Here is a 14123-nt window from a genome sequence, read left to right as displayed (position 1 = left end):
ATGCTGGCTGTCTGGGACATCTTGGATCGCTTCTAGTTTCAAGCCGGCTGCCCCCCTTTGCCCCATCTAGCTTGTTGAGGCCTTCCGACTTCCTGGAGTCGTCACTGCTGTTTTTACTCCTGGCTGGTAGGCTGAGAAGGCAGATTGTTCTTATTTTGGTCGTTATTGGTCCATGGGTTCAAGTCTCAGATCCTAAAGATGTTTCACTCACTGTATTGTTTCACTGTTCCTGAACAGTTTTCTGGCACTGGCAACACGTGTTTACATCTAGGAGCTGCCATAGTGGATTTTTAATCTTCCAAGGTCCCCATCGGTTTCTGCAGGTCCCCTTCTACCACGTCTTTATACTTCTATAGGCATGATTCTTGCTGTGCTACTTTCTTCCTGGGGCTTCTGGGTTTCGAACCTCAGCCTGGAACTTGCGTATTGGTGCAGGCTGCTGCCTTCTGTGCACTTGTGTAATTGAGCTCTTACCTGACTTTCCCCTGAACTCCATCTGTGCCTACATAATTCGTCCCATCTATTCCTATGAAGAACTTTTGAAGTTGCCACAAACTTTTAATGTTACTTGAAGGCACCCACCTGTACATGGGCTTTTTTTCCTGGGTCCCCCTTGGGTTCTTGGAGTTTTAGGCTAACTTACATTTGAGAATTAACTCCTTATTTGATCTGTATTTAAAAGTGTTGGCAATACCCTCCAGTGTTTGCTCTTGCTTATTACTGTATCATTTTTTTCGTATTTTAAGACATTACATATCCACTGAGTCTAATGTAAACCTAACGTGGTGGCTCACTGGCTTTGGTTTCTGTTGTATTTGGTATCCATTTGTATGATTTGCTACTGTGTACTGGACTTATAGGGGTTTGACTGTTTTCTGTGTTACATTTTGGGTTCTGATAAACTACAGTAATGTAGGTTTTTATTGTCCAGCAGTACTTTCTTCTTCCCACTTTAGATAGAAGTGGTTCCCACCATGTGTTGGGCTTGCATTTAGTATTTGGAGTGGGTAGGGATGTCATTCGTATACCATTACTGTTTTTATACATGAACGTGCTTTTACTGTGCGTCTACTCAAAGTAATTATTTGACCTAATAGATGTGCAACTTAAGTGTATATACTGTTTTTTTTCTTTATGCTGGAGTTTAAATATACCTCTATCAGCCTCCTTACTCCATCTCTTGAGTTAAACCAAACTACTGTCTCTGCTATTTTAGGGAAGTATGGTCTATCATTTGGTTGGGGGGCCTGGTTTAGCCATTAGTTTAGATGGTTTCATATCCCCCACTAAAGGATAATGGAGAATCCTCCCTAACAATATCAGTTTTTCAAAAAAGTTGCCCAATTAGGAGTTTAGGTATATTTACCATTTGAGTACGTGACAAGTAATGTATAGGTTAAAGCTAGAGTGTCCGCATGCAGTGAATGCGTGATGCAACTGACATTGTAAAAAATATAAACCTACCTTTTTTAGACGAAGTAGACCATTTTTCTTGAAGACTATTCCTTGAACTAGAAGCCCTGGTTGAACACTGGAGAGGAGAGACTGCTTTCTTGGCGCTAAAACTGTTGACATTTTAGAGAACCAGTAGTAATGCCCAACAGCCTCAGCAGGTGATTGAGATAAGTGGTTAATGAATTAAGTCTGATTAATTTGGGATCCCATGAGTTCAGGATGGGAACATTTGGTGTGCCCTGCATGCACTATTTGCTACCAATGTCGGTGAGTTCATGTTTCTTTATGACGTAGTCTCTATTAACCTGCCATGCATAGTTAGAATTAATGGCAGGGTGGAGTAGTGGGTGTGCAATCTTTTATGAAATACATTCAACGTGATGTCCACCCCTGTGGACCCATTCAGAAAAGATCATTTCATTGAAAGCGTGCACATTGCTTACTAATTGAAATTCAACTAGTTGTTTACTTTTGTGCGTTCATTATTTGTAATGGAATTAACTTTGGCTTAACTTTGAAGTATGCCACATAAACTGGTGGAATTGTCTAAGTCTCCACTGTTATTTGTCCCAAATAATTGGTTTAAAATACCATAAAATCGTGACAGACTATTGACCACAGTTTAACCATTTTGTTGTTGCAGGCTCATATTAAATTTCCTATGGACTACCCTTACTCTCCTCCAACATTCAGGTTTCTGACGAAAATGTGGCATCCCAACATCTACGAGGTAAGCCATGACATGCATTTGAAGTGAAATATGGTTATCTTTAGAATGTTTTTCGTTCAGTGAAACTTGATCAATCCCTTTTTAATGTTTTATTTTTTCCTTCAAAGGTTTCAATTATCAACATAGTGTAATTTGCAATTTCTTTTTAAAATCTCAATACAGATTTTGTTTATGTAATTTACAAACTCAAACATGTTATGGCTTTAATACTTTATTGTATGCAAGCTTATAACAAATCCTTTCGCTGTTGGTCATTATTACTGCACCCTAAAGTCGATAATCACTGATGCAGAAGAGCTTGCCATTACGCCTAGCATAGGATGCTGTTGATCAATTAGATCAATCCTCTTCATAGCCTCTATAGAAATCCTTACCAGTCATTATTCAGATGCAGCATAACATGGATTTTAGAGATTGTCTGTAGCTTTTGTCTAAGGCTTGTGTGTTGGCTCCTCCCCCAGACTGGTTTACCAAATATTTTCCGCTCCCAATGCGACATAAGGGATACAAAGCCTGAATGTTACTCGTTGACACTTGGGGCCTTCTTAAGCCCCAAGTTCCCTGGCAGTCTCGTTGCACAGAAAGCAGACTGCCATCCTGGTTTGTGGCTGATTTTGTAAACTGTTATTCGATGCAGCCTACAGTGATGGGGTCCTACCCCTAAGCATTAAGCATTAAGCTAGTAATTGCCTCCAATAGCAACATCCACATTCAACTTTCATGTATGGTCATAACTGCTGTCGGCCTTGGTGTATGTACCACTGTTGCCAGAAAATTGCTTTTGTGAATGATCTCAAGTCCATGCTGCATCTCGCCTAGGGAGAGCCGGGACGAAACCTGAATGTCGTAGTCCACCAACACAAGTTTCAATGGCTGCAACCATGTGATTTAGAAAATGGAGAGAGGAGAGGCTCTCAATTTTTGGTTTAAATTTAGAGGTGAGTAAGTAGCTATCCTTGCTGAACGTAGTAAATGACAAACCCAAAGAGGAGTGGCCAGAATTCTCTGAATCCCATGATGATGTTGGCAAGCTTCTTTCCAGGGCAAACAGGCTCACAATGCCTCCATGGCCAGTTTGATTGTCTGTTAAATAAGCAAATTGTACTTCGTCCAAGGGTTTTCTTGTTTTTGCTGCAGTTCCATTTGACCTGGTTTGTGATAGTGACTTGAGGTACTTCCCTGTGTTTGGACTGCACCGAGCTCTAATCCAGTTGCATAGCTGATGCTCCATTAAGTGTGCAGAAACCTTTTTGGATATGTCACTAGGCACATTTTTATAATCTCCAAGAAGTATAGTTGTAAGAAGACTGGAGAGCGAATATTAACCCCTTACCATAACAATGTTATTTCTGAAAACCGCTCTCCATTTCACTGATGAAACGTGCCAAAAACTCCAAAAAACAATTGGTGTGCATTAAAAGATCAACATAACACATACATTTATACCAATATGTCATTTGTAACGTGCTTGTACACAAGTGTTTCTAGGCATGACCAGGGAGGGAAGACCATTCTACTAGGCTTGTCATTCAGATTGTGCAAGTGCGATATGCACAAGTGCAGGGGGGGAGAGGGGAAGTGCCGAGGGGAGGGGTGCAATCGGGGCAGCGCAGCTCTGGGTTTGAGCATGGAGGCAGGGGACTGTCTGGTTCCAGATACAGCCCCTAAGTGCGTGGTAGGCCTGGAGGCAGTGCAGGAGCTACTGGTCGTTGGGGTACTTGTGCGAGAGAAATCGCAAGAGATTGAGATCTTGGCAAGGTCTGAGATGGGAGGAGGTAAGGCGAGAGGAGTCGAAGATGTCACCATGGTTTCTATCCTCACAGGAAGCTGAAGGAAGAGTGCCCATGGAGGTCAGACAGTGTGAAAACAGGAGCAGGGGTCCCAATGAGAAGGATCTCGGTCTTACTGGCTTTAAGGCAGAGATGGTTGGAGGCGCACCACTCCTGGATCACAGAAAGCCAGTCAAGAATGAGCGAGAGAGGAGGCTGAGGTGTCGCTTGAAGGAGAGTAGAGGCATCAGCCTAGCACTGAAAGTTGGAGAAGGTAGAGATGAGGTGAGCCAAAGGGGCCAAGTAGACATTGAAGAGCCAGGGTGAGAGGTTGGATCCCGGAGGAACACCACATGTGGAGAGAAAGGACCCAAGCTGGACCTAGGAGGGTCGGTCCAGGAGGAAGGAGGTCAACCGAGCCAGGGCCTGATCTGTGATGCCCAGGTTCTTGGCTATTGATCCGGATGGCATGGTTGACCGTGTCAAAAGCGGAGGAATGATCAAGGAGGGGGCGTGGCTTGGCAGCCATGGAATAGGCTGCTCTTCTTGTGAGCTACTGCATGTCGGCAACTGATCCTGAAGCACGTAGAGATCGAAACAATTGGAACTATATGCAAGCGCGCCCATGGAGATCGGAAAGCAGGGTGCACATAATGTGTGCCACCGGAATTAGATTGAATCGACCGAAGCGAAGTTATGGAGCCGTTGGGTATTAACGTGACATCACGGAGCTAGCAGCAAAATGGCGGATGCAACCAGACAAAGGAAAGTAGCAGAGCACTGAACTGGCTTTGTGGGGGCCCCCGAACGTCACGTGCAACGGATTTCCCTGAGGAGAGCACGCATCACATCCGGAGCAGAGGAATTGCCTGCAATCAGCTGCTCTTAACAGAAGTACACATCAGGGAGATGCATTGTCACTGCGAAGACCGCGCACAGGCAGCGTGGAACAGAGTCAAGGAAAGCGAACGTACACAAGTGTGCCCAGGTTCGTGATGACATGGGAAGCCCATTGCATGCCCAGAGTTACAATGGGATGACCAGTTAACTAGTAGCAGCAGGAACAAGCCCATCGCACATTAGTGGGCGGTCGGGGAGTTGACAGACCTCTGGTGGATAAGGAGGCGAATGGACCTCTGGCAACAAGTAAGCTGACCTACATCCAATACTGAGGGAGCCCGGGATACGAAGAGCCCCCGCCGTGTACAGAGACCCTTTGTCTAGACGACTGAGGAGGAGCTGAGCAAGGGTGACGGGTGCCTCCTGAAATTGCAGCGAGGGAAGGTTCACCACGGCAAGCACCCCAAATAGTAAGAGCAGCAGGACAGCGTATGTCCTTACGAAGGAGACATTAGCCTGCTTGCCCAGCATATTGGGAACATGAAGTATGGCATACTGTAGCCATAATAGAGGCCGAGAACCACGTGAATGCCTAGTGGTGAGGCAGTGACTTGCTGATATTGGTGAGCTGGAAGCTGCTGTAAGATACAGAACCAATCTGGCTGATAAGGGCATAATTTACCTGGATATTGTGTACCCCAAGATGGCTGTACATTGCTATTTTGCCTGGAAGTGGAGTGCCTACAGGGGTGCGTAGCGCTACGACAGGCGACCATGAGGGCCTGAAGATATTAGTGCGCTCTCTGCACACAACACGGGCTGAGCCGCTCCTGGTAGGAAGTCCAAGCCCAATCCATGCTGCATTAACAGTTGTGCGCTGAGAAAGGGGGAAATGGGCCTCGTGGACTGATAGAAGCGCGGATAAGGCAAGCCATAGCACAGAAGGCAGGTACAGTGGCAACGGATGGCTAGGTGAAGTGGTAAGCAGGGAGTACACGCAGATTGCACACCTTGGGAACCAGCCAGTCATCTAAATTAGGCACTGGTATATGGCACCTCGCACAACAGCACTACTAAGGACAAGTGCATGGCTTGCTCTTCAACGACCTGCGTACAGAATCTTCTTCAAAACTTGTTCAAAAGGAAACATTTTGTCAACCCGCAACATCACCTAATCCTCACAATGGCCTACACCTCACGGTTCAAGGAACATGCCCTGTTTTCACTAAAGAATCGGCACATAGAAGCTTAATGGAACTTCTAGTTACCCGCATGACTCCAAGCGCTTTTCAAATGCATCTAAAGGGAGTGGGAGCGTTCTGATTGCAACGAACATGCTCTGTTTTATTTGACTAGCACTGGATAGACTCCTATAGTTGTCGCACATGTTTTGGAGCAACTTTGAAGTGGTGTTTTCAGAGGTCAATACACCTCAAGGCTCAACATGTTCCAGGGGAGCACAACTCTCTGGCTGGCATCTTAATCAGAACAGGATCAATCTAGCACGAGTGGAAGTTGAAGTAAGTTTGTGTTCAACACATTTTTGCACCATGGTGACAAACGCCAATGGACCTTTTTTTCGCAGCAGCAGATCACGCAAAACGCCTAAACTACGCCTTCAGGTACCCACAGAGGGGGTGCAAATTCCCTTCCACCTTAGAGACCCTCAGTTCTTTTGCTGGACTTTGGACTTTATTTTAACCCTGGAGTGAGAGACCTTTTTCTCACTAAAGGGAGGATACCTTGGAAGCAAGACGACACGGAGCAACACAGGTTCGATCCCCAGGTCCGCGCTTAGAAACCTCTGGGTATTATGCACGTTATAAATAACCTATGATATATCAGATCATGTGTTTACCTGATTTGGATTTTGTGTTTGAACTGTTTCAGAGTCTGACAAACTCCATAGGAATCTATCATATCATTTTGTATGGCAACGCACAACACTTTAAGTGCAGTGTCACAGAGAGATACTTTTAGATTTCGCACAAGGTTTAACTACCTTTACTATTCGTGGGAAGAAATTGACTTTACATATCTTTTCTCTTTATAGGACCAGCACAGACCATCTTGGGGTGTTGCAGGGGTTACCTAGTAGCCCCTTATCCTACTCTCCCATGTAACATGTTTGTTACCCTCGCTACTTTAAATGGCTGGCGGCAGTGGTTTACTTATTCCTACCATTGTTCTCTCCGACTGCAGACTGAACCCTCAGCTGCCGTATAGCACCCATGGGTGACCATTTTGTCAAAATGGCCCCTGTCTTTTCTTTCACATTTTCTGTTTGTGAGGGCTGCCTTGGGTTTTGCTCTGTGTTGAAACAGGCTTGAGCCTTTTGTTTGTCTTGCCTTTGGCAGGCTTCAGCCCTGAAGCCCGCCTCTGGCTCCAGTGTCTGGAAGGACAGGATGTGCGGGTGAGTCCCGAAACTCTCTATGCATGAATGCAGCTAGTTCGGGAAGGCTGGCTGTCCTTTCATGACAGCTACCCAGCTGTGTGATTGATGGCCTCTGCTGTACACGAGTGAAAAAATCCTCAAAGTTGAGGCTTTTGGCACTAGGTGCAGTGTCGACCACTGGGAGAAACGCTGTGAACAAAGCTTGCTGCAACCTCCTGGACCTTTGAATCGCCCGGTGAAGCCCTGTTGCCATGCTGAACTCCCTTTTCACCTCTACAGAGAAGCTCTGGAAGGGTGACTTCTCCCCCTTGGGTTAGTGGGACCAACTAACCCTGAAACGTACTACACTGAACCACCATCCCTGACTGGCTGCGCTTTTAAGTTGCTGTAAGAGCCTGATGCTAGGAGGTAGTGTCCGTAGTCCAGTGCAACGTCTGACGCAGAATGAATCTGGCTAGAATCTCCAGGAGACTCTGAAGGACCATCCGAAGTAGGACCTCTAGATCAGTCCCCTCAGCCGAGTGCAGGACTGAGGGAGCAAAGAGGCAAACCGGTATCCAACCTCCGCAATGGTGCTGTTCGCCAAGCGCTGAACCCGCAAAGTGCTGCTGAACCGAAAAGAGCCCATAGCTGCCGAGTACCGCCCCAGGAGCCCTCCATACATCCTTCCCCTTGTCCCCACGACTGAGGCTCAGGAACATGGCTCTGCACCGCTATAGCAAGACAGAATCCAGCTGGACCGCTCTTCAAACCAGAGTTACTGTTTAGGCTTGAGTTACTTAACTCATTGTCTTTAGCCATGCTCTTCTCAGTTGGAAATTGCATTGGCTTACCTTGTTTTTTTTTTTTTTTTTTAATTCTCTCACCGGCTTAACAGCTTGTGGCCCTACAAGTGAATTTCTGCAAACTCTACCTTTGCAAGACGTTTGATCTAAGATGTGCATCGAAACCATAGACTGTTCCACGCAGCATCTCTTCGATCCGACGCTGTCTCCATCTTTACATCGCCGAATCCCGGCACCTAAGGGGGACCAGAAACAAGGTGAGCAGAGAGAACAGAGACAATCTCTTTAGCGGCCATATGCTTACCTGATTTTACCGCCGGAGGTATAATTCATCAGCATGCCACATCTTCTTATGCCGCACCTGTAAAATGAAAAAGCAGCAAGTTTAACCCTTGGCATTATTTACCGGACAGTGTTGGGTAACGCAGACTTTTAACGGAGCGCTTTCAGCTGTCAATCTTCTTATTGGGTCAAAGCTGCAAGATAAAAGAGGAATTAGACAGGAGTGAATTCCAGACATTTTGGACTCTTATGAACTATTTACTTACGGCTCTTCGCCAGGACCTTTTGGAGTCAGGATTCGTCTACAACTCTTCCAATATCTTATGCCAGTGAAGTAACTGGTCATCAACGCGCCCCTGCGTGATTCGCAGGATGGAGGGCTCATCCTTCAAGAATGAGGTGAGATTGCTGAGAGGGCACTTCAGAAGTGATTAGTGGGGAGGACAGTGTGGGGGCTATCACTTGAATCCACAAGTGGCTAAATCCATCTCTCCACTTGTAGGAGAATATTTCTACGGGTTAGGAGGGCAGATCCAGTCAGTCATTGCTTCACTACGCATCACGTGGGTGGAGGCCGCAGCAGTCCGGGTCCGACCGACACCCCTGTGGGAGCCAGGTGAGCGTAACATGCTCTGCATACACCGACACCTAGTGTTAGTCGCGGAGTATTACATGATTTGTTTTTGAAACTTGAAAAAGGATGTCGACTGGGTGCATTAGTAATACTATCCCTAGTGACGTCTACTGTACCCATGTCCCTTCATGCGTCGAGGTCCCTCATTATTTATTTATTTCAGCCATTGTGGTTGGTTGCAAGTTGCGGATTTCCATTCAGATGCCTTTGGCTAACTAAATGTTTATTCGTAGGCTTTCTCTTCTATCCTTTAGCGTCTGCCTGTTGCTACTGTATCATTACTTCTTGACCCTCGGCGGACAGTTCAATTGACCACGCCTGACTCGACAACCAGACACTGCAGCCTTCACAGGTCTGTATCGGTGTCCAGAGTGATGCTGAAGACAGAGGTTTGTCAGAACCCCAGGGGCAGGCCCCCCCGACTCCACTAACCAGGACTGTGGCTCTGTGTTCGGGCCGCAGGGTGTAGTCTCTGCAAAAAACCACACCAACCACGCTGAATACACAACCTATGGCCGACTGTTGGCAGTCATCAACGGTCTAAGCCCACGTGGTGTCTGTGCAGAAGACCTTTTAACCTTCCCTGTCTTCTGGGCCATCGCGCAAGCTTTCGTCTCATGACAGGCCACCTGAACTGGCACTAAAAGCAGTTTCGGGCACCGCGCATAAAAAGGCCCTCCTTTCGCGCAAAAACATGCCTCGAAAGTCCCCCAAGTCTATGCTATAAATGAAAACTTGAACCTGTACCTGCTACCCTTCGAAAGACAGATGCCGAAACAGTCCAAATCCTCAATGCCTTTGCCACTCCAGCCCGCTGTCTCTTAGGTTGCTGGTTCCTCCTCCCCTGTAGATACTCAAAGGGACAATGCAACACAAGGATCAGACACCCTCTCGACACACATCTACCCCCTCAGGTTTACAAATTTCCAAAGGGTGAACAAGGGTGGAAACCTTGGAGCCTGATGGCGCGAGAGGGAGGGAATGAAATGTGTGCGTGTGGAGGTCAGAGTGCCCCAGAATCTCCCTTGTGCCAGTCTTAAAAACTGTCGGGTTTATTTGTTTATTTAGTATGGCGCGCAAAACCCAGAGGTAACAGGGCACAACAGAGGGCAGGAAGATAGGATTACTTAAACTTAGTTACATGATAAGGCACGCATGCGAAGAACAGAAAAACGAGGCATGGCATTACATTGCGTGGTGTGTACATATAGTTAAACGGATGCTTGCATATTTGAATATTTACTGCTATACATGGGGGTTGCACTTACATATTGCACTTACATATTTACATATTAAAGCTGTGCATGGCAGTCAGGTTAGAACAGCGGCATGGGCAGATGAGATGGCAGGTTTAGTCGTGATCAATGACCCGCAACCAGGTGAGGGGGTTTCGCCTGAAGCTATAGTAGGATTGGTCTGTCCATATGTGTTCCTTAGAGGGTAGGTTGAGGCTGTTCTGGGAGCGTTGTTTTGTAGTGTCTGTTGTTTGTTGGTTATGTATTTGTTGGCTCCTAGGTACATGGCGTTGCAATAGTCCAGTTTGGATAATATTAGGGCGTTGGCTATGATGCAGCTAGCTTGGGTGAGGAAGGCTCTACTTGCCCTGATTGGCTTGCATGTGTAGGATGCTAGTGAGTTGACTTGTTTTTTTAGTGACATGGATGCATCAAGGTGAAAGCCTAGCGTTTTCATTGTTTTGGCCACTGTGATGGTGGTGTCATCAATGTTGAAGGCCTTCTAGTTGGAATAGAGTTTTTTAAGATTGTTCAAACTAACGGATTTACCATTAACACGGCAAAGTCTGAAATTCTCGTGCTAGAAAATCTTAGAAGCAAAGGCAGAGTAAGTAAATTCCGCTGGTCATTAGAGAAGACTTTCCTTCAAAGCACACCATCGACAAGATACTTAGGAATGATCATCAACTCGAGCATTAATGACACACCTTGGGTTGCTAGTGTTAAATCTAAATGCCAACAATTGGCAAATCAAGCATGCATTATCCATAAAAAATATGGACAATACTCGCTCCTCCCAGCCTTGGCGTTTTACAAACAAAAAGCAGTTCCAGCACTCATATATGGAGCTGAATGTGCATTTGGGGCCTCATGGGAGCTGTGGAATTCCCTTGAATACCTTTGGACCAAGGTATTACATCTGCCCCAAGGTACTCCGACAGCGTGCATCAGATATGAGCTCGGCCTCATATCAATTCACGCCAGAATCTGCTGGAACACGCTAAATCTATACTCGAAAATAACCAACATAAATACACCTATTCAATTTGAGATCTTAAAAAAACATTGAAAACTCCAAGGAACTAAATGTGCTAACCTCATGGGTGGAGAGCTGCAAGATGATTTTAAAGAATCTTGATACTGATACCAAAACCTTACACAGTAACCCAAACTTGGTGAAAAAATACCTATGGAGAAGTGACTGGATCGCAACAGAAGAGAAAAGAAGAACGCACAAATTGATGGAAAATGTACCACATGAAAAACGAGCATACAACGAAATCCCAAACTACCTAAAATTATTTCCAGAGACGCGGCAACGTGATTTATACTTTAAATTCAAATCCAATCTATTTAAGACACGAGCGAAAAAGCTTATGGCAGAAAGATAAAAACATGACAAAGATCTGCAGATTCTGTGGACTATGTGAGGAGACGTTAAAACATCTTACTTTGCTGTGCACAGCCCTCACAAGGGAACGAACAAGGTGTCTCGGAGACTTGATCAACAAAAGACCCTTCCTAAATGCTGACGAGTGGTGGCAAATCTTGTTTGATGAGACAGATAGGAAATTAACTTTTGCCCTTACCTTTTTTTATAGATATTGTGGAAATTAAATAAAATGGCTTTGAAAAGGAAACTGCTTACAAGCTGTTGAATGAACATTTTTGTTGTGTGTGTGGATTCGATCATGTAATCATATTTTAAAGGTTTGTAATAAACCGTATAAAATTAAAAAAAAAAAATTGGTATTGGATCAGAGGAGCAGGATTTCGGTTTTCTCATCATTCAGGCATAGGCCGTGTGGCCATCCATGCCTGAATGATGAGATATATTTTGTTTACCAAGGCCGTATCTGCAACGAAGTTGCCCGAAAGGGGAATGAGGATCTGGGTGTAATCTGCATAATTGGTATGAGACACCCAGTCTGTTCAACTTGTCAAATAGGGGCTTGGTAAAGATGTTGTAGAGGGTGGGAGAGACGCAGGAGCCCTGGGGTACCCCACAAGTTATTTTAATGGGGTTTGCTGAGGCTAGTGTAGAGGAGACCCTCCTTGTTCGGTTGTCCGAGAATGATTGGATCCAGGCTATGGCCTTTTTCGGGAAGTGGGCAGGTGTTTGCACAGGACTGCGTGATCCACCAGGTCGAATGCTGCCGACAGGTCGAGGAGGAGTAACGTGGCGGTGTTCCCTTTGTCATTAATCTCATTGATCTGGGTTTTGAGATAGATTAAGGCTGTCTCGGTACCGTGCTGTGAAGCCCGATTGGCAGGTGCCTAATAGTTTGTAAGTTTCAAGATATTGCTGAATTTGCTGGTATGCTACTCTTATCTTTAACAGGAATGGCACCGTGGTGATGGGCTTGTAGTTGGTGGGAATAGCAGGGTCTAGGGTTTGCTTCTTGAGGAGAGGCAGGAGCCAAGATTCTTTGAGGTTAATTGGTATGGTGTTGGAGGAGAAGGATGCATTGATCAGCTTGGTTATAAAGGGGGCTAGGTCCCTGGCAGCATCCTTGATTATCTGTGGAGAGCAGTTGTCGCCTTTGCAGTTAGATGGTTTAAGTGAGGCTATAACTTTTTCTGTTTCTGGGATAGATATTTTGGTGAATCTGAAGAGATTCTGGCCTGGAGGGTTGGTTATTTTGGCGTGGTTGCTGGGAGATGCTTCATTGGTGGTGAGGGAGTCTTTTTTTCAGTGCGATTTTAGTTTGGAGAGTTTTGATTTTGTTAATTATGGCGTTTTGGACGTTGGTGCACCATACTTTGTCCTTAATTATATTGTATGGGGGATTCTAGTTCCCTTAGTATGGCAAATAGTTCTCTAGTGTTGGAACTAGATTTTTTTGATTCTTTCATTGAATAGTTTCTTTTTAGTGAGATGAATTTCTTTTTTATAGTTGTTTGCACAGAGTTTAAGTTGTAATTTGTTCTCTTCTGTAGGGGAATTGCACCATTGGCTTTAGAGTTTTCTTTTGTGCAATCTAAGTTCTTTCAGATGTGGGGTGAACCAGGTGTTTAGGTGGGCTTGCTGTTTGCTCTTTTGCAGTTTAAGAGGGGCAATGATGTCTAGTCCTTTCTTTATGGCCTCGTTATAGTTTTCTACTACACTTTGGATTTAGGTTATCGGGAAGAGCATTGAGGGTTGGTAGTAGTAGTAGTAGTGGTAGGAGATTGTCAGGGGTTACTTTTTTTTTTTTTGCTCTAGTAGGTAGTGGTGGTGCCATGATTTTTTTCTTTGACTTGTTTATTGAGAAATAAGGTGAAATCAATGAGGTGATGGTCTGTCCAGTGTATGGGGGGGTGATTTTGGTGATGACGGTGTCGCAGTTCAGAGTGGGTATCCAGTCCAAGATCCTACCTTTTTTATTATGAGTGGAGGTGAGCACTCTTTGGATTAGGCCGTGTTCATCTAGCATGTTAGCTATAGTTTGTGCTGGTTTGTCGTCAGGGTCGTTTAATCCAAGATTCAAGTCGCCTAGCAATAATATTTGGGTGGTGTCTTTTATGTTGTTGGCTAGGAGGCTGGATAAGTGCTTCGAATGAGCCAAGGGGGCCAGGTGCCTGTATATTAGATAAATGGTTAGGGTGCAACAGTTGGAGATGGGTAGTTTGGCTACTAGGAGTTCGCAGGATTTGAGAGGTGATTGAGGCAGTGGTCTTAGCTTGAGGTTTGTTTTAGCTATAATGGCTAGGCCACCTCCTCTGTTGAGCCTGTCCATTCTGATTATTTGGTAATTTTTTGGAATGGCTATTGAAAGTGCTGGGCCTGCTGCTTCGTGCAGCCATGATTCAGTGATGGCTAGGAAGTCGAGGTTGTTTGAGGATAAGGTGTCTGCTATTTCTGTGGCGTGGGCCACTAGCGATCTAGCGTTGATCAGAGCTCCGGATATAGTGGTAGTGTTGGAGGTGTCCTGGATAGTTATAGGGATGAGTTTGGGTTGGGTGGAGTTGTAGCAGGGTGTGGTTCGGCCGGATTTTAGTGTGTTGCAAGGTGGGTC

General features: G+C 45.4%; 1 protein-coding gene across 1 annotated transcript in view; it reads left to right on the top strand.

Annotated features, from left to right (window-relative positions):
- UBE2R2 (ubiquitin conjugating enzyme E2 R2) overlaps positions 1-14123 on the top strand; it is a 193046-nt gene that overhangs the window by 78168 nt on the left and 100755 nt on the right. The window contains exon 2 of the mRNA XM_069626861.1: positions 2099-2185. Within this exon, the coding sequence (XP_069482962.1) occupies positions 2099-2185 (87 nt within the window). The remainder of the gene's footprint in view (positions 1-2098; positions 2186-14123) is intronic.

Source organism: Ambystoma mexicanum, chromosome 6p, assembly GCF_040938575.1.
Source record: "Ambystoma mexicanum isolate Mex_15411 chromosome 6p, UKY_AmexF1_1, whole genome shotgun sequence".
In the NCBI taxonomy this organism is placed as follows: domain Eukaryota; kingdom Metazoa; phylum Chordata; class Amphibia; order Caudata; family Ambystomatidae; genus Ambystoma; species Ambystoma mexicanum.
This window is presented reverse-complemented; position numbering and strand designations above follow the sequence as displayed.